General features: G+C 37.6%; 2 protein-coding genes across 2 annotated transcripts; one reads left to right on the top strand and one right to left on the bottom strand.

The window, feature by feature from the left end:
* The first annotated feature begins 13,215 nt into the window (after nt 1-13,215).
* Nucleotides 13,216-18,455, top strand: LOC116122890 (mitotic checkpoint protein BUB3.1). The gene is made up of 9 exons (XM_031408694.1): nt 13,216-13,490; nt 13,583-13,713; nt 15,554-15,636; nt 16,177-16,443; nt 16,589-16,664; nt 17,115-17,195; nt 17,804-17,882; nt 17,982-18,082; nt 18,161-18,455. Exons 1-9 carry the CDS (start codon nt 13,368-13,370, stop codon nt 18,246-18,248), a joined length of 1,029 nt encoding a protein of 342 aa, XP_031264554.1. The 5' UTR covers nt 13,216-13,367; the 3' UTR covers nt 18,249-18,455.
* A 380-nt stretch (nt 18,456-18,835) lies between these two features.
* On the bottom strand, nt 18,836-21,578 carry LOC116122850 (ATP-dependent Clp protease proteolytic subunit-related protein 1, chloroplastic-like). The gene is made up of 8 exons (XM_031408655.1): nt 21,464-21,578; nt 21,153-21,356; nt 20,924-21,028; nt 20,729-20,791; nt 20,348-20,459; nt 19,553-19,614; nt 19,299-19,481; nt 18,836-19,208 (listed from the first exon to the last, which is right to left on the bottom strand). Exons 1-8 carry the CDS (start codon nt 21,575-21,577, stop codon nt 19,119-19,121), a joined length of 933 nt encoding a protein of 310 aa, XP_031264515.1. The 5' UTR covers nt 21,578; the 3' UTR covers nt 18,836-19,118.
* Nucleotides 21,579-26,198: the final 4,620 nt, after the last annotated feature.

Raw genomic sequence — 26,198 nt, forward strand, 5'->3', positions numbered from 1 at the left:
TTTGTAACAACTAATGAAGACCCAAACGAACTTGGATTCTCGCACATAATACCTTCCTGGAAAGTTTGATTCGTCAACTTTACTTTTTCTGAAGAACACTTTTACAATCAAGAAATCTGACTCCATGAAAAACCTGAAAAACGCAGCACTGGTCAGAATAACAAAAATTCTAGAATTTCCTAATCTTTTATCGCTTATTTCCTAAAGTCTATCCAACTATGCCAAACTCATAAAATAAACTCTAATCAACTTAAATAGGCATAAAACATAACAAAAAACATAGTATGTAAGGAATAAAAATATATAAATTATACTCTTATCAAAGTGTTTGAGGATCGATCTAATGAAGGGGTGAAAAGGTATCAACGCCCTACATTTAAAGATCACCTTAGAGATTGCTGCCATTCCCTCTTGGGGATTCCGAGCTATATATGTCCTATGTTGGTAGAAATCCATGCTAAGCACACACTGGTCCATTGCTTTCTGTATCTCATCCCGAGTGGGCACATATAAAGTCTCTTGCACAGGACTTGCTAGGGCGCCCGACGCCTGTGAGCTCGTTCCCTCAACTACTCTGGTTGCTAAGGTATCCATAGCTCCTAAAGTCTGAAAAAGGGGCAACATGCAGAGATAACTTAGTCTCCATACAGTGTTCCATACGATGACATGGAAGAGCTAAAGAAACCCTAATATGCCTTCCTTAACCCCTAGAAAAACCCTAAAAACCCTTGGGAATGAATTCCTAAGGATTTGTGCCCTAAGTTCTTACTCTTTATGAAGCAAAAAGCTTTCTTCTCACCATCGTCCGGAAATACGCACCACAAAAGATTGCAAATAGCTCATACCCACCATTACTACAAAAGTCAAGCAATTAACAAAATAATAGAAGAAAACGAAGGAGAAATCCTCCTTACCTCTTGGCTGCTGGGAATGAACTTTCTATCGTAGTAGAGAATGCACATCAATTGGAAGAAGGAATGACTGATTTCACGAAAGTTTTGTTTTTTCTCTGAAAATATGAGTTATGTGACAAAACTTGAGGTGAGCCCGGGGTTTTATAGGGGGGAAAACAACGAATGGTTTCCCTAGGCAAGCAATGCTTGGGCGAGATACGTTTCTTGCCATTAATTGCAACCACGTGTCGTTCATCCGCAAGAAAAAGTAACCTCCAAGCTTCATGAATGTCAATCGACACTTCCCTCCATTGGAGCAACCAAGTGTCAACGCGGTTACCTCCTCCACATTAAATGTGGTCTCATCCACATTTAATGCTCTGAAAGAAAATGTCGTTTCAGCATGGCTTGCATTTAATGCGCATGGCTGGCACTTATTGCACAATAGACACGTTTGTCAAAATAAAGATTATTTTATTGACCAGACTAGCTATCAAGTGCAACGGATAACATCTGAAGAGGTTGTTCGAGTAAAACACTATTTTCCATGTATCGGTTTTGAAACGATATGATTCCTTGCTTTTGATAAAAATGTGCTAAGTATTCTTAGGTTGCAAGTTGCGGATGAGATTCAAAGCATGTCGGTATGGCACTTAGTAGGGTCTGACCCAGGTCGGTGAACCTATGAGAAAAGGCTACCTCAGGTCACTTGTGCCATTCTTAGAGACCTATGCTGCGACCTCCTCACGGCTCGGTCAGCTCAATCAAGTGTCATTTGGGACAAGTCAAGTCGCGGCATAATCATGAAATTCTCAAGATTCAATCCTTAAACCTCAAAAACTGGGGGGCTTCTATTATGCCTAAAAAGTCAAGGCTGGTGTGGACTCTCATCAGCAAGGGCCAATCAGAATTTAGGAGGGCTTGTGCCATCTAGACGCTACCACATCGTACGATGACAGAAGAGGTATGGTTCTCGTTAGTGCAGTAGGTGAATGCCAGGCTTGCGAGTGGCTAGGAATCGTCCACCTGCCCAAGCCCTACGTAATTTAAGGATGTCTCTCGTGCAGACAACCAATGGGAAGCAGCTTAGGAATTGTACCACACCTGCCGGACTGTAGACTCATGATTATTATCTTGAATCCTCCAACTACAAAATACAAATAGAGGGCTCCTCTCTCATTTACGGGAGTGACTTATCTTTAGTCTTAAACAACATACATTCTCTCTAGATTGTAATTAAGCTTATTACACAAGACCTGACTATAACCATCTATTAATACAACTACAGTGGATGAAGGATTCACTTCTAAGCTTCCAAACCACTTTAAGAACCTTTTTTTATTTATTCTCTCGCTATATATTTTCATATCACATGTAATTTCTAAGCCCGCTTTGTACTTTGCACCTGTGAGTCGTTGGTGTCAAAATCAAGCATCATAATTACTTTTGTGAGTTTGATAACGTTAGGGTGATTTATTATGCTTAAGGACTTGACTTCTCTCAGATTTTTGCACTGTTCCCATGAATATAATATTTGTTATTTAGCTCCTTGATGGCAACAACTTCACCAGACTATTTATCCAAAGCTTTCCACACACTCCTATATGATCCCTTACCAACTGGCTTAATGAACTCGTAAATATTGTCCATTAATGAAACACCAAGTATCAAGTATCAATCAACCTTTTTCTTTGATGGTCACAGCGAAGTACAGTAACACACCGAGAATGATTGCAGGTAGACTTATTATAGCTTCTGATCAAACCAATGAACAAGAATGATTCTTGAAGCGTAAGATAATTTTAAGAACTCCCCGCAAGAACACAGAAAAAGATTGAAATTCAACCAAATTATTCAAGGTTGAAGAACAGGGAGACAAGAAGTATTGAATAAGGAAACTTGAGAGACGTCGCAATATAAATATAGATAAGTTTTCCTATTTTGCATTGAAAATAGAATTCTATAAGGAATAAGAGAGAATCCTTTCTAGATTTTATAAATATATTTCCATGTTCTGATTATTTAAGAAAACTAGGATAAATTCATTTTCGCCCATTATCTATGGCATCAATTAATCTTATGTTAACTCAATAGTTTCAAAATTTTACAATTATTCCCCCATTTTTCAAAGTTAGAGTGTCAAATATAAAAGTTACAGGGGTAAATTGTTAGTTTCTGAAACTAGGAGGTGAGACATATTTTAAATAATATAGGATGAATTACATTTTTATCCCCAATTTCAAAGTTGGAGTGAAAAGACAATACTCCCCCTTGATTTCGGAAACTGACACCGTCAACCCCAATGTTAGTCTTCATCCATCTAAATTTTACTTTTACCAACCACAAAGATGCTAGTTTTACCCTAATAAACTTTATAAAATACTCAACAACTGGGAAAACTTACCAAAATTGGCAACCAAATCCAAAATGAAATAAAAACCTATTCCTTATTCTTCAAACTCATTTCCTACTTCAAATCCCACATAAAATAATTATTAGGAATATTTTTTTAGATTTTGTTTTGGTTTTGTTTACAAATTGTTGTGTGGTAAAAATCCCCAACCCAGACTAAGATGAGGAGCCCGGGGCACACCCTTGCATGAAGCAAGAATCAAACCCAAGAAGCAGAGGAGCTCGGCAAGGAGCGTGAACATCTAGCCCAGGCATGGGCACAGTATGTGACAAGGAGGAGCCCACTAGATGAAAATATATTCTCCAAATGGATAGATCATCTCACCACATATACTCTGCATGCAGCGACCAACAACACACAACAGAACATAGTCTACACTTGTTCTCCATGCTAGCGAGAAAGGCGTTTCTGAAGTAGAGGTTCTCGGAGTTGTCTTGTATGCCCATAGGACTTCTAGGAGGTCGTCGACCCAATTTCCCTTGGCAGCACCAAGCTTAGCTTTCAGAGTATGCTTGATGGTCTTGTTGACAACTTCAACCTGGCCATTGGCTTGCAGTCTCGCGATTGAGGTGAACTTTTTATGGATCCTCGGCTCATTGAAAAACTGCTTAAATTTCTCGTTGTCGAACTGCTTCCCATTATTAGAGATGAGTGTATAAGGAATTCCGTAGTGGCACACTATATTTTTTAAGACGAAGTCCTTAAGCTTCTTGGTAGTGATTGCGGCCAAGGGTTCAGCTTCGACCCACTTAGTGAAATAATCCACCACGACCACAACATACTTGACCCCTCTCTTTCCAGCTGGCATGGGTCAAATAAGATTAATTCCCCACATGGAGAATGGCCAGGGGCTTGTCATAGTTATCAGCTAGTGGGAAAGAGCTCGTGGTACGTTTGCGAACCGCTGGCACTTGTCATATTTTTTTACAAAGTTGAAGGTTTCTTCTTGAAATAGGGGCCAGTAGTACCCTTGACGAACAACTTTGTTAATGAGGGATCACGCGGCAGTATGATTACCGCAGATCCCTTCATTTATCTCCTTCATGATATAGTCTGCTTCCTCATCGGTTACAAATTAGAGAAAATGGGCTCTAAATCCTCGCCTGTACAACTTATCTCCTATGAGTGTGTAACGAGCAGCTCTAGTTCGTAGGGTTCTTGCCTCAACCTTGTCATTGGGCAAGGTCCCATCTCGGAGATACTGAATAACTAGGGTCATCCAAGAAACTGATTCGGTCCTAACCACAGCCTGTTTGGGCGAGCTGATACTAGGGATCTCTATGTACCGAACAGGAATACTTTTTGGGGCATCTGAGTCTAGCGATGAGGCTATTCTTGCCAGGGCATCTGCGACATAATTACTGTCTCTAGTAATCTGTGCGATCGCGAAGTGGTTGAAAGACTCAAATGCAGCCTTAGCTTTCTTCAGATAACTAATCATGTTTTCTTCCTTGGATTGATACTCTCCCAAAATCTGATTAACAACCAACATGGAGTCACTGTGAATACTGATCGCGGTTGACCCTATTTCTTTTGCCAATCGCAGACCAACGAGTAGTGCTTCGTACTTGGCCTTGTTATTGGTAGCTTTAAACCCAAACCGAAGAATACCATGGATACGAATCCCCTTAGGAGTAAGGAGGAAAAGACTTGCCCCAGCCCTTTCTTACTCGAGGATCCATCGACATAGAGGCTCCAGGTCGATAGATTCTGAATAGTTTCTTGGGTGACTTTGTTGGACTGTTGCTCGGATTCCTGAATCGGTTGGTGTGAAAACTCTAAAATGAAATCAGCAACAGTCTGCCCTTTAATGGTTTCTTTCGGTCTGTACTACATATCGAACTGGCTTAGTTCCATCGCCCACTTGAGCAACTTACCCGAAGCCTCTGGATTTTGGAGGACTTGCCTGAGCGAGTAGTTGGTCAATACATAGATAGTGTAGGCATGGAAATGAGGTTGTAACTTTCTGGAGGCGACCAGTAGGGCATAAGCTAATCGCTTCATTTTTGGATACCGCATTTCGGCATCCAGCAAACACTTGTTCGCGTAATATACTGGCCATTGGACTTTGTTTTCTTCCTGAATCAGAGCTACATTGACCGCATGTTGAGAGACGAATAGATACATGAGAAGAATTTCTTGAGGGAGTGGCTTAGACAGAAGAGGTGGCTTTCCGAGGTGCTCTTTTATGCTCTAGAAAGTATGTTCGTAGTCTAGAGTCCACTCGAACTTCTTGTTCGCCTTGAGTATATTGAGGAATGGCAAGCAGCGATCTGTTGCTCTTGATATTAAGCGATTAAGAGCTGCTATTCGCCCATTAAGACTTTGAACCTGTTTTCAGTTGGTCGGGCTCCTCTTATCAAGGAGAGCTTGAATCTTTTTGGGATTAATTTCTATTCCCCTCTGGTTAACCATATACCCTAAGAATTTTCCCGAGGATATCCGAACGAACGCTTCAAGGGATTGAGCTTCATTCTGTACCTTCGGAGTATACCGAACATCTCAATGAGATTTGCTATGTGATCTAAAACAACATGCGATTTGACCAGCATGTCATTAACATAGACTTCCACTGATTTTTCAATCTGCTCGAAAAACATTCGGTTAACTAGCCGCTGGTAAGTTGCCCTAGCATTTTTTAGGCTGAAGGGCATAACCTTATAGCAATGTAGCCCCTGATTTGTAACAAAGGAGGTATGCTCTTTGTCTGGTGCGTATATCAAAATCTGATTATATCCCGAGTAGGCGTCCATAAAACTCAACAGCTCGCGTTTGGAGGTAGCATCGACGAGCTGGTCGATTCTCGGTAAAGGAAAGCTGTCATTTAGACAGGCCTTGTTGAGGTCGGTAAAGTCAATACAAGTCCACCATTTACCGGTAGGCTTCTTTACTAAGACCGAGTTGGCAACTCAGCTTGGGCAAAGTGCCTCCCGGATGGACCCGTTCAAGAGGAGGTTATCTACCTCAACTTTTAAGGCGGTATACCGCTCGGGGTCCATTGCTCTCCTCTTTTGGTGAATCGGCCTGACCGCACTATCAATATTCAAGGCATGAGATATAACATTTGGACTGATCCCGACCATGTCAGCATGAGTCCATGCGAATATGTCAACATTTTCCTTGAGGAAGCTTGTTAGGTCATTGGCGAGCTGAGGGCTGAGATTACTCTTGATCCTCAAAACTCGAGTTGGCTCCCTTTGATCGACCGATACCTCGAATTGGTCCTCGACCAGACTATTGTGAGGGCATTCCTAGATGCGAGGATCCATGTCATCCTCAACTAGGCCAGGCTGTGGCTCGATCCTACTGATCGCCATTGCCTGCTCAGGGATGCCAACTGGTGCTCATTTTCCCTTGCACGCCATCTGCACTGCCCTTATATAGCAGTCGCGAGATGTGCATTGAGATCCACTTACTTCCCTTATCCTTATCGGGATGGAAAACTTCATCTTCAGATGGTATATTGAGGTGACTGCCTTGAAGCTTCGTAGTAGCGGTCGTCCTAAGATGCCATTGAAAGCAGAAGGACAGTCTTATACTAAAAACTCAATCATTTTAGTCAACTCGTTGGTTTCTCCCAACGTGACCTGGAGCGAGATCATCCCCTTGGGAATCAAATGATCGCCAGTGAAACTATACAGAGGGATAGAGGCAGGCTTCAGATCTACCTCGTCCAGTTTCATCTTCTCAAAGGCTCGCTAAGATAAGATATTCACGGCGCTTCCATTGTCCACTAGTATCCAGTGGACTTCGCACCGATCTATTTTAGGTATGATGACTAGAGCATCTTTATGGGGATGAAGTAATCGCACCGCATCTTTCTCGAAGAAGGTGATTTCCTCCTCTCTGCGAACCTTGGCGGGTTGCGGCATCGTGCTCATGACACTTATGGGATCATGACGGGATTTCCCGAGCATACCTTTCCTGGGCACCTCGAGAGTTCCCTGCGGGGTGTGGTCCTCCAAGGATGATCCCCCACATTGTAGAGATCTTTGCGACCACGAAGCCTCTTCCCTGATTCCTCTTGATTTTTCTCTTGAACGGGAACTGAGTCATCAACATACTCTTTGAAGTGCCCCTGTTTAATGAGGTCCTTAATTACTTGCTTGAAGGCTTGACACTCATCAGTGTGGTGCCCATTATCCAGATGATAACGATAGTACTTTTTATCGCTTCTAGCTGAAGGGAGATTCTTCATGGGCTCAGGCTATTCGAGCAAACCAGCCTCCTCTAATTTATCCAGAATAGCCGATACCGAGACATTCAGAAAAGTGTATTAACTCTTGTCACGATCGCGACAAGGAATTAGGGCATAAGATTTCTTGGGCTCGTATCGCTGCTTCTTTTCTTTTTGCTGATCATCATTAGCTCATCTGCGATTAGCCCTCCTATTCTCCCCCCGATTGGGAGCATTGCCCAATGGATTGGGGTCATGGCGACTAAGAGCTGCCACAAAACTTTCGATATAGAGGTACTTTTTAGTAAGGTTGTAGAAGCGAGTGAGGGAAACATCATCCTCAGATTGCAGTTCCTTCCATAAGTTTGTCTACGGGTGAACTCCCACAACGATGAGAGTCCAAACAGACTCTTCGAGAGTATGAGCCACTTTGTGGAGCTCTATGTGAAACCTGTCTATATAAGATTGGAGGTGTTCATCCCTCTCTTGCCGTATATTGCTCAAGTAGTTAGCGGCATTGAGAACTTCCTGTTTGCCTGGAAGTGCCTCAGAAATGTCGAGCTCATTTGAGGCCATGAGCCGACCGATCCTACTGGAAGCGACCTGAACCAACGCTTAGCATTGGCGGTAAAGGTTACTACCAAGCAACGACTTTTTACCAAGTCAGAGACTTGGTTGAGTTCTATGAGGTCGTTGAATTCGTATAAATGATCTTGCAGATCAAAATTCCCATCAAATGCTAGCATGTTGGCATTCTGAATCTCGATAGGAGAGGGGCAGCTAACAGTACCGGAGAAAAGGGAGACGCCTTTACGACCTGCCTTTGCTCATTTTGCTGAGCCTTAAGCTGATCCAGAGCTTGCTGTAGTTCCTCAATCTGAGGTAGCAAAGCTACCTGAGCATCACTTTTCGTAACGTGGGTTCGACCCTCACAGTTGCGGTTAATGAAAGACCGCAAATCAGACTATTCCTCACCTTGGTTGGAAGCTCTGGCCAATCTCCGCACATGCTGGCTAAAGCCGAGTGATTCGAGGAGTCTTACCGAATTCTACGGTGGTACAAACCAACCCGCGGAGGATGGGAATCCCCTACACGATGACGACCGAAGTCGTCACTTTGGCGATATTGGGAATCTCCCTGCCTTGCACCTTTATGGGAGTGCCCGTGCATCGTGGCGCGGGACGACTCATGTTGCAACATATCGCCAAGTCGCAATGCCACGGGTAATCTACCTGCAGGCGTTTTTGGCGGTGGCACCGCCTCATTGGATTCAGGTTGCATGACCCGATCCAATCGGTCTAGCCTTTGGCGGACCGTTTGAAGAGTATTATTGAACCTCTCCAGGTAACTCATGACGATTGGGTCGAGCCGTGAGCTTAAAGGAATATCCCTCGTGATATTCTGCTAGACTGGCAGCATTTTGAGAAAAGTGTCTTCCAGGATCTGGGGGATTTCTTCATTGCCATAATTGGTTCGCTCAGATTCAAAATCGCGAGCCATTTGTTGTTGTGGGACCGATTAGTCAGAGATTTTTTTGATGAAGAGTAGGTACTAAATCAAGCCCTCATTCTAGCGCCAAACTATTGATGCTTGATTTTGACACCAACTACTCTACGTGTAAAAAGCTAAAATGACTTAGAAGTCACACGTGATATGAGGGGATTGAATCAAATAAAAGGTGAAGAGCAATATTTAAAGTGGTTCGGATGCTCTAAAGTGAATCCTACATCCACTGCTATTGTATTAATAAGAGAGAGAGATCAGGTCGTGTTCCGCGAGCTAAGTTACAGTTTAGAGAGAGAAAGAGAGTTATTTTAGTGTAAAATCAGGTAATTTTTTCAAATGAGAGGGAAGTCCTCTATTTATAATGGGAAAGTTCAAGGAAATCATTATGAAAGCTGCAAGAGGGTAGGTGCCGTGCAAATCCTTTCTTTGCATCCCATTGATCACCTGTCCAAGGGATTTCCTCGATTAAAGTAGGGCTTTGACACGTGGGCGATCTCCAACTGCTTGCTGGCTTGGCACTCACCTACTGCACTGATAGAAGCCATGCCACTTGCTCTAAGTGCGACGTGACCGCACCTAGACGGCACAGAACCCTTCTGAACTCTAACCATCCTTTACTGACGAGGCTCCACGTCAGTCCTACTTTTTCTGGCATAATAATATTATTTAAGGAAATTAATTAAATTAGCCAAAATTTGGGGATGTTATTAATTAACCAACTTTCCCATGTTATACCTTTATAACCAACTTAATCAAATATCAAACTATCATCATCACTTATCTCTCAACACTTTGAAACAAAAACACACACAAACACACATTTCCACCTAGCATGATTTTTCCTTGGGCTATCGTAAGTTTTCCCAAAACAGGCAATTTTTCCCTTGGTTAGCATAAAAAATCACACAAACTGAGAAAATCTTGCTAAATGTCACAGAAGCAAATCTAACCCAAAATCAATCAAACAAGCCCTCAACACTCCTAACTGAAATCAATCACAAAAACAACGTCCATATAAACACACTAATGAGATTCACTAAAGCTATAAAAATTTTAAACCTTAACCCTATACCGTAACATCTATCCTAAATCATAACAACTTATACTAACAAGTTCAATTCTTTCTCCCCAGCACAGATTCAGTCGATAATCGTAATATTGCAAGAAATCTTGTCACCTTAAAAAATTAATGTCATCTTTGATTGTGATTAATGTATTGGATTTTTGAAAATAAGAAAAACTCTCCAAACCCCTTTCTTTTTTAAATGGAAGAAAAGTTTGTTTATAGATAAGAGTAATTTCAGAAAAATGACATTTGTTGGTTATATGAGTAGACCAAAGAGCAGTATCAAGGTATCCAATCAATCATCTTATGTGAAATCAACTTCAACGGGATGGTACATTACAGGAAGTTTTAAGATAGAGGACTCAGCTTACCTCTTCGAGGGTTTTATAGGCCCCTTCTGAGCGAGGAAAATAGAATGACTAAAACACGATAAAAGACTTCCATGGTATGGGAATGTGAGAGAACTAAAATGATTGGATCAAAGGTAAACAAACAATCGAAGAGAAGCTACGAGTAACCCTTCTCTTTTGCACGGACTATTCTAATGTCGGACAAGGAGGTCTTGTAGGCAATTAGAACACAAATAGGGTTGGGAGAGTTGGTCAAATTTTATAGCCCCTTAACTTTTGGCTAATTATTTAATTTCCCTATTATTTAACTCCAAAACTCTTTATAAAGCTGATTTTAAATTATATTTATTAAAAAATTTAATTTATCTTATACTTTGTTTCAAGAGTAATGTTACATTTACACCATTCTTTTACATCATATTCATTACATCATGATTTGGCATATGTCACAACCACACAAATTTTTAATTATTTTGAATTTTTAATATTATAATAGAATTTGTGTGGTTGTGGCATATGTCACATCATAATGTAATGAAAATTATGTAAAAAAGTAGTGTAAATTTATCATTATTCTTGTTTTAAAGACATTAATACAGGCTGGTTTTATTATAATATTATACGAAACATAGTTTGATGTTTGGTGCATTATTACACTGTATTAATCTATATTTATTTTTCAACTAAATTTTTAACCAAGTATTTATTAATAACAATTTATTTACGTTATTTACCTTTAACTTGATATTTATAATATTTATTTTTAAATAATTTACAAAAGTTAAAAAAGCCATTACCGGATTCCAATGCTGGAAAAATTTATCCTAACTATATGTTAAAAACAATTAAAAAATAATCCTCTCAAGAGGATTTTATATTTATAATGTATTTTTAATATATTAAAAAGTTTCATATATTGAACAGTTTCCTGATATAATAGGAGATATTATGAAATTTAAAGGATTTCACAATTTGAGGCCCATAATAATTTTACGACGTCGCCCCACAATTTAGAAATTTAAAGGATTTCACAATTTGAGCCGTAGAAGAAATAAAAATTGGCTTTTTTTTTTTTCTTTTTTTCTTTTTTTTTCCCTAAAGGTTGAAACACTCATGTATATATTATAGAAGATGTATTTTATTTTAATGATTTTTTTTTTTAATGACATTTATGGTAATTGACTGTTTAAATAGAAAGAAAATAAAGAGAAATGAATAAAAATGATAGAGAATTTGTACCTCTTTTGCCTTCTCTTTCACTTCACTTTCTTATAAGCCTCTACTTCAGGCTTCCTTAATATTTCTATCTTATTTTTTAAGTTAAGTAATACTAGATGTACAAATTCTTTCGTACAAACTGATATGTCATGAAGTGAAGAGATGAATATATAAAAAAAATTAACTCATTATGTGCTTAATAAATATAAATGAGTGATACGTCAATAAAAGAATAGTAACCACTACTAGGTAAGCTGATAGTAAAAGAATAAACGAGGATCTAACATAGTTTCCCAATATTAATTTTTTTTTTTTTTTTTTTATGGTAAAAGAGTAAGGAGAAGATCTAACTGGTCTACGAAGTTTAAGTTCCCACGACCCCTAATAGTGGTAGTTATTGGAACTCTTACTTGGTTGATAGTTCTAGAGTTTTGAGAGATTAATTGAGATGCACACAAACATATTCAAACACCTCCTGTCATTAAAAAAAAAAAAATAGTGTCACATTAATTTGTTTATGTATATGTAGTGCACATCTTATAAGTTTATTCATACAAGCCAGAAGCTATCAATACAATAATAAGATTTTGATAGTACTGTAAGAGTAAGATGTTTGGGTACGAAATCTCAATTTGAATCAAGTTACTATAAAAAAGTATCCGATGATGGTCCCAATACCATCAATGGTATTCCAAATAAATCTTTTTCAAACCCACATTTGAATTTGAAATTCAGGTTGGTATATACAAACTTATCGTATTCATTTATATAATGAGCAATGCTAGTTTTACAAAGACACATATAAAGGAGGCATACAAAGACAATCCCCAACCTTGATTTTCATGATTTCTCTCTCTCTCTCTCTTTCTCTTTTTCAGTTTTTTCTTTGTTTTTTTCTTCTGGATGATGTCACTTTGTAGCCCTCTTTGTATGAGTCTTTGTAAGGATAGCATTTTTCTTATATAATACAATCATCATTTCTTCACAATATACGTATCACATCACATTCAGGGGCTCATTCGGCTTTTCCGAAAACACAACTACAATTTTTATTTCTCAAAAATGGCTTTTTTAATTATCCAATTTATTGATTAATAAATTTTCAAGAAAATAAAAATTACTATTCTAATTTATATTTTAGGGTTAACACTCAATATTAAATTTCTCATATCATTGTTCAAAAATTTGTGATAAATCTTTACTATTGAACTATGATTTGAAAATTTGGGGTTAGGGTTTATGTAAGATTAAATATTAAAAATTAAAACAAAAATATCAAAATATAATATGGGTATATTTAAAAATTATAATGTTATTTCTAATAATTTAAATCAAGGTTAAATTTATAAAACTAAAAAATAAATTTAAAAGTGGGAGTGAAGATAATTTGGTTGGGCTAAAAATCACCTCCCTATTTTAAAATAAAAATTTTAATAAATAAATGAAGTAACACCAAAAGACAAAAGCCCTTAGTTGTTTAACCCACCAAAAGCCGAAAGAGCCCCCCAAGGCCCAAACTTGAGCAGCTTTCACCTTCACTCTCTCACAGTCCCACTCTATCAGGTTTGACATTTTAAATTCAAATTTTTTTTGAATAAATAAAAAAAAAACCTCACTAGAACTAGATAGATATAACTCTCACTTCCTCATTTCAAATCTCCTTCCCTCTCTCTCTATCTCTCTCTGTCGCTCGTTGCACAACCCTAACGACTCTCTCCGTTGGCATTTCCTAACCAATCAGGAGATGACAGCTGTCCACCCGCCTCCGACCTCCGGCCGCGAGCTCGCCAACCCGCCGGCCGACGGGATCTCCAACCTTCGCTTCTCCAACCACAACGATCACCTGCTTGTCTCCTCATGGGATAAGGTACATACACTCTCACTTACCTACCTCTGACCTCAACATTTATTTATTAAATTAATTAAAATTAGAGCTAATTGTTTTGATCGGTGATACAGAGTGTGAGATTGTACGACGCGAGCACAAATGTTCTGCGAGGAGAGTTCATGCATGGCGGGCCCGTCCTTGATTGCTGCTTCCACGATGACTCTTCTGGCTTCAGTGCCAGCGCCGACCATACTGTCAGAAGGTTAGTCTACTCTTTCTTTCAGTTTTTCTTTAGAGAAAATTTCATGCAACATGTAGTTATAAGATACCAAAGGTCCAAAGGTTCAACTTTTCATTTTATATTACTTCAGTGGTTATGGGACTACGGCAAGAGTTCAGATAATTATCATTTTAATTTTTTTTTTTTTTTTTTTTTTTTTAAACTATTGTTGTGTTTATTTGTTGCGAACTGTTTTTAAATTAAGATATATTGCATTTTCCTCTGTTAAGGTTAATATTTGGTCTAAGTACAAACAGATAGGCAGGGGAGATTTCTATTAAATTTTATGAAACTTCATGTAGGTTTTGGCCAATTTTTAAAATCATGAGCCTTGCTTGTAATTTGGCTAAATCTTCAGGAAGCTCAAAGAATCTTTTTCTTTAAACCATTGATTATACGTTTACTTTTGAGTTTAAAATTTTAATTTGTGTGACATACTTTAATTAATTGTTTGTCTGGGAGAAGAAAAGAAGAGGAAAGAATGTGTTTTGTATTCTATCTTTTAAAATGGAAACTATTTCGGGTTCATTTTCTATGTCATGTATGTTAGAGTTCCACACTAATGAAGTCTACGATTTTGACAAGGCTAGTCATATGATAGGTAATGTTTCACTATGGGCTTAAGCTTTGAGGTTAGATTTGTTAATAATATATTAAGAAGTTAGCATCCATATTTCTGAAAGTGCAAATATTCTGTACTTTATGTAGTTAAAAGGGAATTTAGAAGGAAGACAATGTCCACCTGTCTTGCACTACCATGCTTATAGGTTGCTTTGTCCATTTTTCCTTCTTTCCCTTGTAGAAGGTGGGATACAAGGTGGAGGAACACAGTAGTACTTTGACAATACTTTTAACGGATATGGAGATGAACATAAAAAAGGGAGAAAGAAAAACAGTACGAAGGTACATGGGTATCACAATGCTTATTTTATGGATCTAGCAACAGTGTAACACTAGTCAAAATGGTGTTGGATCTCTATGAGTAATAAAGACATGAAATGACTTGTTTCTGTATGAGAGATGATGACAAGAATCTTACCTTATGTTGTTGCATTTCACCACTTCCCGGGTCTATCTTTAAACTTAAAACTCCCATATCTTTTGTTGGCCAGATGCCATTAATTCTAATACTAACTGCATAGTATCTGGCAATGAAGTTACGGGAACAAAGAAGAAATGAATGCAAGGCTAGTATCAACTTAGGCTATTAGCTTATACATAGTGAGCTGGTCTAGCACCTTGATTCTTAATGATCCAATCTTGCATCTTTTATTGATGACTGCTGCTTGACATAACAAATGCACAATAGAATGCCCTTTTTTCCTTGACAATTATTTTAAGGGTAATGAACTGAAAACATTCCTGCTATCTCAGTGAAAAAAATATCAAAGAAACTTATAGATGCGTTCAAATCTACCAAAGTGCCTGGTTTTTCTTGCCCAGTTTTCTTTGACCATTCTACATGTTCTTTTGAACCGTGGGAGTTATTTTTCATCTCTCCTTCCTTTTCTTCCCTCTTCTCGTCACATATGATGACTCATTTTTTGCTTTGGTTGTGAAGAATTGTGTGCTGATCTCTTGATACTAATGGTTGTTTGTGTGAATGTTTAGATAATTGATTTTATTTGCATATGATTGGTTGCGGTTTCTTATTACTAATTGATGCTCATAGATGTTAGGTGGTTACTCAACTAAATCTGATTGCACTAATACACCTGATTGTGTATGAGATGCATCTATGCTATCTGAATTTTCTCATTTTGTTGTGTCAATTATCTTTGACTATTTTGTCAAGCTTAAGATTGTGGTATTAATGTTTCAGGCTAGTTTTCAACCATGGCAAAGAGGATATCTTGGGAAGGCATGATGCACCTGTTCGTTGTGTTGAGTACTCTTACGCGGCAGGTCAGTTATAGTTCACAAGCTCCCTTTATTATTTAATTTGCTTTCCTTGGTAATGGTGCTCTGTGGTGATTTGAGTGACTGATGCTTTTGGTAAATTAGGTCATTTCTTTTGGATTGTCTTTGAGAGATAACAATAGAAGAACTTGATAATTTCAAGCAATGTACATATAATTAATATGCATTTTCAGTATTTGTAGCATACTGGTATACATACAGGTGTAGCACTGATCTGTGGAATTTGAAGAGCTATATAAATTTATGTTTTAATAGTCGAGCAATATAAAAATGTAAAATACTGGATGCTTTATTGTAAGAGATTGTTATTGTTAATCATTATTCAGAGTCATTTTGGAGATGTCATTATCATCATATTGTTTCATGTCCTTTTTTCATAAGTTAGAATGATTTGTGATGATGCTATAAATTGTTTCATTCAGAGATTGAATGTATAGGATTGGAGAAGGGTTTATTATCTGTTTTTTTTCTATGTGGAAAATTCTCAGTACATAGTATTTCCTTCTGTATTTTGATTGCTTACAGGGCAAGTGATTACTGGTAGTTGGGACAAAACTCTCAAGTGTTGGGATCCTAGAGGTGCAAGTGGCCAGGAGCGCACTCTTGTTGGAACATACCCTCAACCTGAGCGTGTTTACTCTTTATCCCTCGTTGGAAATCGTCTAGTCGTGGCAACTGCAGGAAGAAATGTAAATGTCTATGATTTACGAAATATGTCTCAACCTGAGCAAAGGAGGGAATCTTCTTTGAAGTATCAGACTAGATGTGTGCGCTGTTACCCTAACGGAACAGGTGCAGATTACTCCTTTATCATGATGAGGACTTATTATAGCTCATAATTGATAGTAGCTAATTTATTTGTCTCTTATGATTAATTCTTGCCTTTAGTTACCTTCCATTGGACATTATATTTTTTCATCCACATAACTGCATGCAGGATATGCTCTTAGTTCTGTTGAAGGACGGGTTGCAATGGAGTTTTTTGATCTCTCAGAAGCTAGTCAAGTCAAAAAGTATGTGTTAATATTTTCTTTTACGATATAGAATTGATTGCTTTCTGTAGTGTTTTCATTTGTCTTTAGTTCTGTAATACAAATAATTGAGGTAATTGTTGGTTCTTCTTTTTGCTCTTTCTGAATTGAGCCATCAAATATTCTTCTTTAAAAAGTTTCAAATTAAGGTATCTTAAATAAAAGTATGAGTGACTTCTTTCAGCTTCTCAGAAAATCTGGGGTTTCTTCGTCTTTCTATGGTATATTATGTATACTGTCTTAGTTTAATTACAATGACACCCTCTGAGGTGATGTGTACTACTATCATTGGTTGGATACGAGTCATGGTCTTTTCCTTGTGACTATACATTAATGGGCAGAGATGCATGTATGCTTGTACTTATTGCTATGCACAGAGTGTCTTTTCATCTGTTGTTTAACTACATATTAATGATTTTATATGTTATGCAGATATGCATTTAAGTGTCACCGAAAATCAGAGGCTGGAAGAGACATTGTTTATCCAGTAAATGCCATTGCATTTCACCCTATGTAAGTTTCTAAGTCACATCGTTGATTTTTTTATTGATAAAACAGCATAGAGATGAGAGGCCAGAAGTTAAGATACCAGGTCATTTTGCATTTTTGTTGAAGATCCTTGTCTCATTAATATTTATGTTATAGCAATTTTAATTCGGTAGGATGTTTCAAATCAAATGGTTAATGTTACATATTGGTAGGCGTTTTGCCAATTAATTAGCTTAGTAGTAAATCAACTTGAGAATGGAAGCCAAGAACCACTGGCACTGAACAATTCCCATAAGGAATTTTCTGTTTCAGAGTATGTCTGGCAAACATGTAGCTAACTTGGTGTAACTGAATTCTGAAATGTGCATTTTGTGAGTTCAAATGTGAAGTCCTTAAAAAAATCAGTTTTGTTTTTGTTTTACTCAGTTATAAATTGAAAATTTTGAAATTATTGATACAATCTAGCGTGATTATTTTACACTTACAAGTTGGCTCAAGACTTCAGAAATAAATTGTTCTATGAAATCAGCGTTTAGTATCAAGTTAAAATTATGGGTTTGAAAATAGTTATATAGCATCTTCTTCTCACTCACATAATTAATTGCTCATACTTGCTTCTAATTGAACTGCAGTTATGGTACTTTTGCTACTGGAGGTTGTGATGGTTTCGTGAATGTGTGGGATGGGAACAACAAAAAGAGGCTGTATCAGGTAAACAGTTGGGGTGTTGTGTATATGTTTGGGATGGTCAATAAATTTACCTGCGGAAAATATCCTTATTATAATTATCATCACGCTATTCTTCTGCAGTACTCGAAATACCCATCGAGCATTGCAGCACTCTCATTTAGCAGAGATGGTCGTCTTTTGGCTGTCGCATCAAGTTACACGTTTGAAGAGGGAGATAAGCCGTAAGAAATGACTCTCTCGCTGTCTCTCACTAGTTGTCATGTTAGCTAAATCCTAAAACGTGTTTGTTCTTTTTGCAGACATGAACCGGATGCAATATTTGTACGCAGTGTAAATGAAATAGAAGTCAAGCCTAAGCCAAAAGTGTTCCCAAATCCTCCAGCGTAATTTTTGTTAAGACATCCATGTTTGTTCTATAGTGTTTTTAAATACGCGATCTTTTTTAGTACTCTGTATAGGCTTCATTTCCTACTGATGAAGCTTGTCAAAATTCTGAAAACTGTTTTTGTATCATAGTTTGCAAGTTCTTTATTAACTTGTATTCTTGTGAACTAATCTTCATAGCATAGTCGTTCAATGAAATCGTTTTGTTTTCCCCCATCTTTTTGTTTTGAATTTTAAGCATCAAAATTTCGACTAGACCTGTGTCAGTCTAGATTGAGATTCATTGTATTAAGTTTGTGCTTGTACGTTTCTGGTTCAACTTTACTGTAATGATGATACTGACATGAGGTTTGAAGTCATCTTTACTACGTTAATTTCTTTGTTACTATTACCCTGATCTAAATTTCACCCGATTGAAATAAAATTAAAGAAATCCCACAACATCTAATTCAGAAAATTGCATCAACATCAGTAAATTTTATCTTTTGTGTCAGCCTTTTCTACATATTCACGTCTAAATTGTATCTGCTGCTCGCATGCAAGAACATAAATTGATCCACTAGCTCCACATTGGGGGCATAATTAGAGGAAGCAACGTAAGAATCACCTTTCAAAAGTTTTTGGTAGAAAAATTTAGCTTAACCCATTTTCCAAATACATCGTATACAGCATTTAGAAACTGAAGAAGCTACATGCTTACTAATCGGAAATTCGGAATAGACACCATTATTGTCTGCATCATTACTATAGATCAGCAGAAGCGCCACATGTAGCCAATGGCTCGATGCATCCCATATGGAAATGAAGATTTGACGAGCTTAAATCTATTCCATGTATATTAAGTATCATATATTACAGCTTTGTAATCAGTAATCACCTAAACCCGGAAGGAGCTGCTTGCGGACCTGCCCCTCCTGCGGCCCTCCTCATGGCTTTTGACTGAGCAAGAAGCTTGTCGTAATCCTGATTTTAGAGAATTTGTTTATAAGAATACAACCAGGGCATTAAAAATAAAAAAGAACAAGTTTGAGATCAATGAAGTGAAAGCATTACCCGTTTTTCAAAAGCTGTATCCCTTGCGTTGATTAACTTGTCTGCAATGCCAAAATCTATTGCTTCTTGTGCTTGTAGATATTTAGGTCGCTGGATGTCTTTAGCAATTTCTTCCTTCGATTTCCCTGTTCCTTTTGCTAATAGCTCGATGTAGTATTCAGTGTTGGCATCTAGCTCTTTGGCCTAAATGCAATCATGTTCAGAATAACGCTCAAAGAAAGATAGAAGTAGAGATATTGAAAGAGAGGGAGCACCTTAATCCACATATCAATGACAGATCCACTTGACCTGTTGACTTTAGGCAAGTAAAGTTTTGCTGCAATTCAACATTAACATTAGGCAAGTAAAGTTTAGCTGAAATTCAACATTCAGATGATAAAGCCATGGGTAACAAAAAGTTTAAATCATTCTCCAAGTACCCAAAAACTGACCCAGTGGTACAAGTGTTCAGGGACCACCTAGTTATCCTAAGGTTCCCATCTTAAAAAAGGCAGGGGATCAAATATCGGTGGCTGCACATACCAAGTCGTATGTGATCTGATGAGGTAGGACCATCGAATCCATGAATAAATGTTTCGTAGAACTTTATAATTAGATTCTTTGAAGAAACAGAAGTTGCAATATGACGCCAAAAAAAAAAAAGGTCAACTGTGTATGCAATCGACAAACTGCTTTACCAATACTCAAAACTTCCTCCAGCAATTCATTACTCTCTCCATTATCATTCTCACATAACTATTACAAGTCCCATAAAATTTGTACTTAATCCATTTTAATGTCATAAATCATATCCAAAGTTCTTTCCCTTGCAGTCATTATTGAAGCAGTCCAATAGCAGAACCATTTTATTGAAGATTTGGTTTGAAAAATGTATTAAGGAATGATTGATAAGGTATGCCAAAGTAAAAGTTGATTCTCCAATCATGTTCATTGACCCAAATGAAGTAGAAGATGTAAACAGTGTGACCCTCACAAGCTTCTACAGCAGTAGAATTATTCGCAAAAAATCCATGTTAATCTATAAAACTTAAAACAAAAATGAATCATACTTGAGGAATTTGGCTGTAGAGCACGATAACCCTTTGTCCCAAGAGAGAGAAGCATTGCTGCTTGACCATAAGCCATTCCACAATTCACAGTGTAGACATCTGATTTGCAGTACTTAAGAAAAATAAAAAAGAAATGCAGAGGTTACATTAAAGCAGGTCAAATCACTTGAAAAAAGAAAAAAAGAGTAATCTAAACCATTTTATAGAAATTGGACTGTAAAGGGAGCTGTTCTTTTAATAGTATGGAAAAATATTAAAAGGATTCAATCTGAACATTGAGCAAATTTTTTTGACAAATATTATAACATATAATGACCAAAGATATGCATTCCTGAAACAGATAAATATAGTCAAACACATGTGAGCGATAAATATACTTACAGCCATTGCGTCAGCTATAGCATATGCCTCAGTTTCAGATCCAACAGTCTCCTTCTTCTCATTCTAAATTGCATGAAAAAACCATATTAACAAATGATTAGCAGAAAGTGGATGCATTTCCAGCAGGCTATGACAATTGATTTTACACCAGCATCTCATACAAAAAAATAAATCTTCAGAGCGTCCAACACTGACCTGTGTCCCAGAAGAATTAATGTATAGATATATAGGCTTTGTAGCATTATCAAAATCCAGCCACATAAACTGAGCAACCAGAAGCTCAGTTACTGCAGGTACAATCTGCAACAGTGACGAGGAAAATATCAGAATGGTGCACAGGATTGAACAGAAAGGAGATGGCAACATAAAATACGAAAATTTAGCCAGTAGGTAGATGGTGGTGCAACATGGTAAAAAGACTCACCGGCATTCCAAGATAGCATATCCGAGCATCTAGAAGCAAAGAAGGCAAATCAGGAGGTGCAGTTCTGGGTCTTCCATATCCTCGGGCCCCTCCGCGATACATGCTCACACTCATACTGTACTTTGAAGGACCCCTATCATTCATGTCAGACAGACTCCACATACCCCCATTATTCAAATAGTTTTGGGCTGAAGAAATGCTTTCCTGTAAGGAATTGTTTACACCAGCTATTAACAAGTAATTGTTTTTGCTTGTTTTACATCATCAGTAATCCACTCAAATTTACCAAAAAGCATCTATAGAGAAAGAACCTCAGTAACTCTTTCACATTGCCGGCGTACAGGGTTATCTTCTGTCATGAACATGTCCATCTGTGAAGCACTAAGGCCGTAAAGATACTGAGGAACATTCTTGTAGTTGTCCATCACTGCAAAAAAGAAGTTACAAATAAGAGTAATTACTTGAATTTATCTTTCTTTTAGATAAATCCAATTTGAAGTTAATTAAAAATGTCCTAAGAGGGTTAAATAAGATTAATAACGATGATGCTCACTCGTTCTAATATGAAAAGACATTTTCTTTCTTTTATAAATTTTCCCAAAAAAATAAAGAAAAGGAGTAAAAGAATCATGCAACTAAATCAGGGGATAAATAAGTCCAAGATATGCTCCGAAAAACAGTGTCTAGATGAGCTCAGAGAAATCACTCTCAACCACATATTTTGAAGATTAAAAATTCACTAAAGATCCAAAGGTTAATGGTTATAATTTATGAAGCAGATAAACCAAAATCCCATCATATCATATCCAATGAAATGCAATCTTTGGGTGTAAGCTATATGGGCTATTAATGGTCACACTTGAAAGGCGATGTAAAATATCATAAACCTAATTACATGAAAAATACTCGCTAAAGCTTTCAAATGGTTATCCTTTAATTTAGCACCATGTCGAAACCTAGTTTACATGGACATACCATTTCAAATTCCAATGTTAAAGTTCCACCTAACGACGAGGTGATTGATGCCATTGTTCTAATTTGAAAAATTCATCAACCTTACCGAAAAAAAAAAAAAAATAAATAATTTCCATATCCTACACTAGCATGCTCATACTCATGCATCACTTGTCATTCCAATCAATAAGTCAAAACCTATCCTATTACCAAAGCCACCAACTTTCATCATTGTCATGTTCGAATTGCTCTCCAAAACACCACCAATGATTTCTAACCGAAAGACTAGAAGCNTTCTACTTTTTCATAAATTTATGTATGGGTTTTAGTGAAATTTTATTGAAGTTCTAAATGATTTTTGTATCAGTTTTAAAAGGTCTACACTTGTAATAATTGTTAATATTTGTTTATGTTAACCATAATAATTTGAGTTTGGAACTCTTGCTGTATTATTTAAAAAGTTTAGAGTTTGAATTTTACGACTTTTAATAATGGATAATTATTAAAGACTTACTTAATTGTTAACTTCAAGTTTCTAAAAATAGTTAAAATAAGCACAAATGAATCCAAATATCATACCATACAAAGTATAATTGTCACACCATTATTTTAATGGATAATAAGCTTCACTAATATTTATCACTAATCCCATGTGGTAACTTGTAATTGGTTTGGTCAAGTGAGATTCATTATTGGATAGACGAGACCCATACAAACTGATCAATTACAAGCCAACACGTGATGTTTGTGAGAAAAAATTAATGAGAAGTGCTTGTGAATATAGTGTTACTCTATTTTAATTTATTTCGTTTGCATATAGTATTTCAACATTGAAAGAAGTACTACAAATGTTTGAATTATTATTTATTCTAATCAATTTGGAAAATTATTTAGATTTATTTTTAATTTATTCTGAATTTATGAGAAGTTAGGAAAGAAAAACCAATATTAAATATACAAAATTTTCAAACAAATTATATGTTACAAAGTGAATGGATGAAATTTTTATACAAATAAGAACAACGATTTTGATATTATTTAGAATAAACAAAATATACAAACTATTTGTATATTTTGTTTGTGTTGTCTAATTTTTTAAAGAAATTATATTTGCAAAATACCAAATTTATGACATTAATGATATAAGCATATTTGCCTAATATCTTAATTTGTTTAGTGTAATAATAATAGTTTAGTAAAAAAGTTAGCCAATTTTAGAAATTGCAAAAAATAATAATTTAATTTTGAATTTATAATGCAATCGAAAGCAAATATGTTTTGAGTTTTGACCGTTGGGTAATTGTCTGTAGTGACTGAAGTAAAGTTATGACCCAACTCCAAAGAGTGAAAAGCACGTTTCTATGACAACTTACACTTACTTTTCCTTTAAGGCAAGTAAAGTTACCGTGGGACCGCCATTATTATCATCAACTCAGTTCGGTTCTGGGATTTCGTACTCGATGATCAAGCTCACTTCAACCGGTCCGATAAGATTAAGATCACAGCCCGTTTCAAGCCCAGTCTTTCTTAAACTTGGGTTGCTTAAAAGGCCTAAGCCTCCATGTAGAAGAGACATACCTGCAACAAGAGCCTTTTAAGATCTGTAACAAGAGGCCGCAAAAAATAGTATCAGATATACCTAAGTTCTCGATCGATATGTGGCTGCAAAATTAACAAAAAGGGTATCAGGGTGACGTTAAGTATTTATTGTATTTTTTTTATGACCGGAGATATTTGGATCAGTTTACGTACACCTCAACTAATTTTTTGGAACTCTGAAACTACCGATTGGATAATAGCTCTAGCAGCTACTTCTATTATCAATCGAAGAGGGACTCAAACTAAAAACTTTTTAAATAACTCAAAAATTTATATCAAATCACTCGATCACCCAAATATAGTTGGGTAAGGTTAAGTTCTTATACCGAAATTAATAGAAATGGCTTACCAAATAACAAAACGTGAGTATCAAAGTAGGCTTAAGTTCTCATTTAGTATGTGGTTCTACAAATTAACAAAAGATAGATAATTGGTAACATAACCTAATAGGTTAATCTTTCACGTAGTTGACAAATATTCTCATACAATATGTTATGCCTAAAAAATCAGGGAAGGACCAATCAGAGTTCAGGAAGAGTTTGTGCCGTCTAGACGTTGCCACGTCGCGTAAGGACGGAAGAGGTATGGCTATCATTAGTGTGACAGGTGAATGCCAAGCTTGTGAGTGGCTAGGAATTATCCACCTGCCCAAGCCCTACGCAATTTAAGGATGTCCCCCGTGCAGACAACCAATGAGAAGCGGGTTAGGAATTGTACCACACTTGCTCGACTGTAGAATCATGATTACTACCTTGAATCCAACTATAAATAGAGGGCTCCTCTCTCGGTTATGGGATTGGTTCATCTTCAGTCTTCCAAAGCATTCTCTCTCTCTCTCTCTCTCTCTCTCTCTCTCTCTCTCTCTTTCCCCCTGTATTTAAACTCTCAATTGCTTGTAATTCAGCTCGCTGTATGCGACCTGACTATAACCATCTATTAATACAACCATAGTGGACGTAGGATTTGCTTTTGAGTATCCGAACCACTTTAAAAACTGCTTCTTATTTATTCTCTCATTGCATATTTTCATATCACATGTAATTTCTAAGTCCGCTTAGCACTTTACAAGTGTTAGTGGTTGGTGTCAAAATCAAGCATTGACAGTTTGGCACTAGAAGGAGGACTTGATTTAGTATCTGTTCTTCATCAGAAACCTCTAATCGATCAGTCCTACCCATCAACAAATAGCTCACAGTTTTGAAAGTGAGCGAACCGACCTTGATAATGAGAAAATCCCCCGGGTACAAGATGACACTTCTCCCGAAGTGCTGCCAGTCCAACAAAATATCATGGCAGATATTCCCTTAAGCTCACAACTCAACCCAGCCGTGATCAATTACCTGGAGAGGTTCAACAATACTCTCCAAACGGTTAGCCAAAGGTTAGATTGTTTGGATCGGGTCATACCATCAGAGTCCAATGAGGCGGTGCCACCGCCAAAGACGCCTGTAGGTCGGAAAAAAGGGCAAAAGCCCGTACCGCGCCCATTACATCGCATAAAAGTAAGGGAAAGCAAGTGGCGAGCAGTGGACCAAAGGGCTCCGAGGGACTAGCGAACACCAGTCACGCAACGGGTAGAATACATGTGGCATTGCAACTCGGAGACATGTCGTAGTATGAGCCATCCGTCCCATGGGCACTCCTACAAAAGTAGAAGGCAGGGAGATTCCCAATATCACCGAAATGATGACCTCGACCGTCATCATGCAGGGAACCCCCATCGCCTGTGACAATCGCGAAGATTGGGAAAACTCCCCGAGCCATTCAATGCCTTCACACGGCCCTAGCCAGCATGTGTCAAGGTTTGCCGGAGCTTTCGGCTGAGTTGAGGAAGAGTCGATTTGCAGTCTTTCCTTAACCACAACCGTGAAGGTCAAACCCACGTTGCGGAAAATGATCATCAGGTAGCTCCACTACCTTAGATTGAGGAACTGCAACGAGCTTTGGATCAGCTTAAGGATTAGCAGAATGAGCGTGGGAAAGTCGCTGAGGCGTCTTCCTTTTCTCCAACAGTGTTAGTTGCTCTTTTCCCATCGAGATTTAGAATACCCGACATGCGGGCATTCGATGGGAATTCTGATCTGCAAGATCACCTTTACGAGTTCAACGACCTCATGAAACTCTACCAAGTCTCTGACTTGGCCAAATGTCGTTGCTTAGCAGTAACTCTAACTGCCCATGTCAAGCGCTGGTTCAGATCACTTCCCGTGGGATCAATTAGCTCGTGGCAATAAATGAGCTCATCATTCTTGAGACACTTCCAGGGGAATAGGAAGTTCTCGATGTCGTTGAGCTATCTAAGTAACATACGGCAGGAGAGGAATGAATCCCTTCAGTCTTACATAGACAGATTCCACAAGGAACTCCATAAAGTGGCTCACACTCCCGAAGAGTCCGTTCGGACTCTCATTATTGCTGGGGTTCGCCTGCAGACTAACTTGTGAAAGGAACTGTAATCCGAGGACGATGTTTCCCTCACTCGTTTCTACAACC

This window comes from Pistacia vera, unplaced genomic scaffold (assembly GCF_008641045.1).
Source record: "Pistacia vera cultivar Batoury unplaced genomic scaffold, PisVer_v2 Contig1025, whole genome shotgun sequence".
NCBI classification, from domain to species: Eukaryota; Viridiplantae; Streptophyta; class Magnoliopsida; order Sapindales; family Anacardiaceae; genus Pistacia; species Pistacia vera.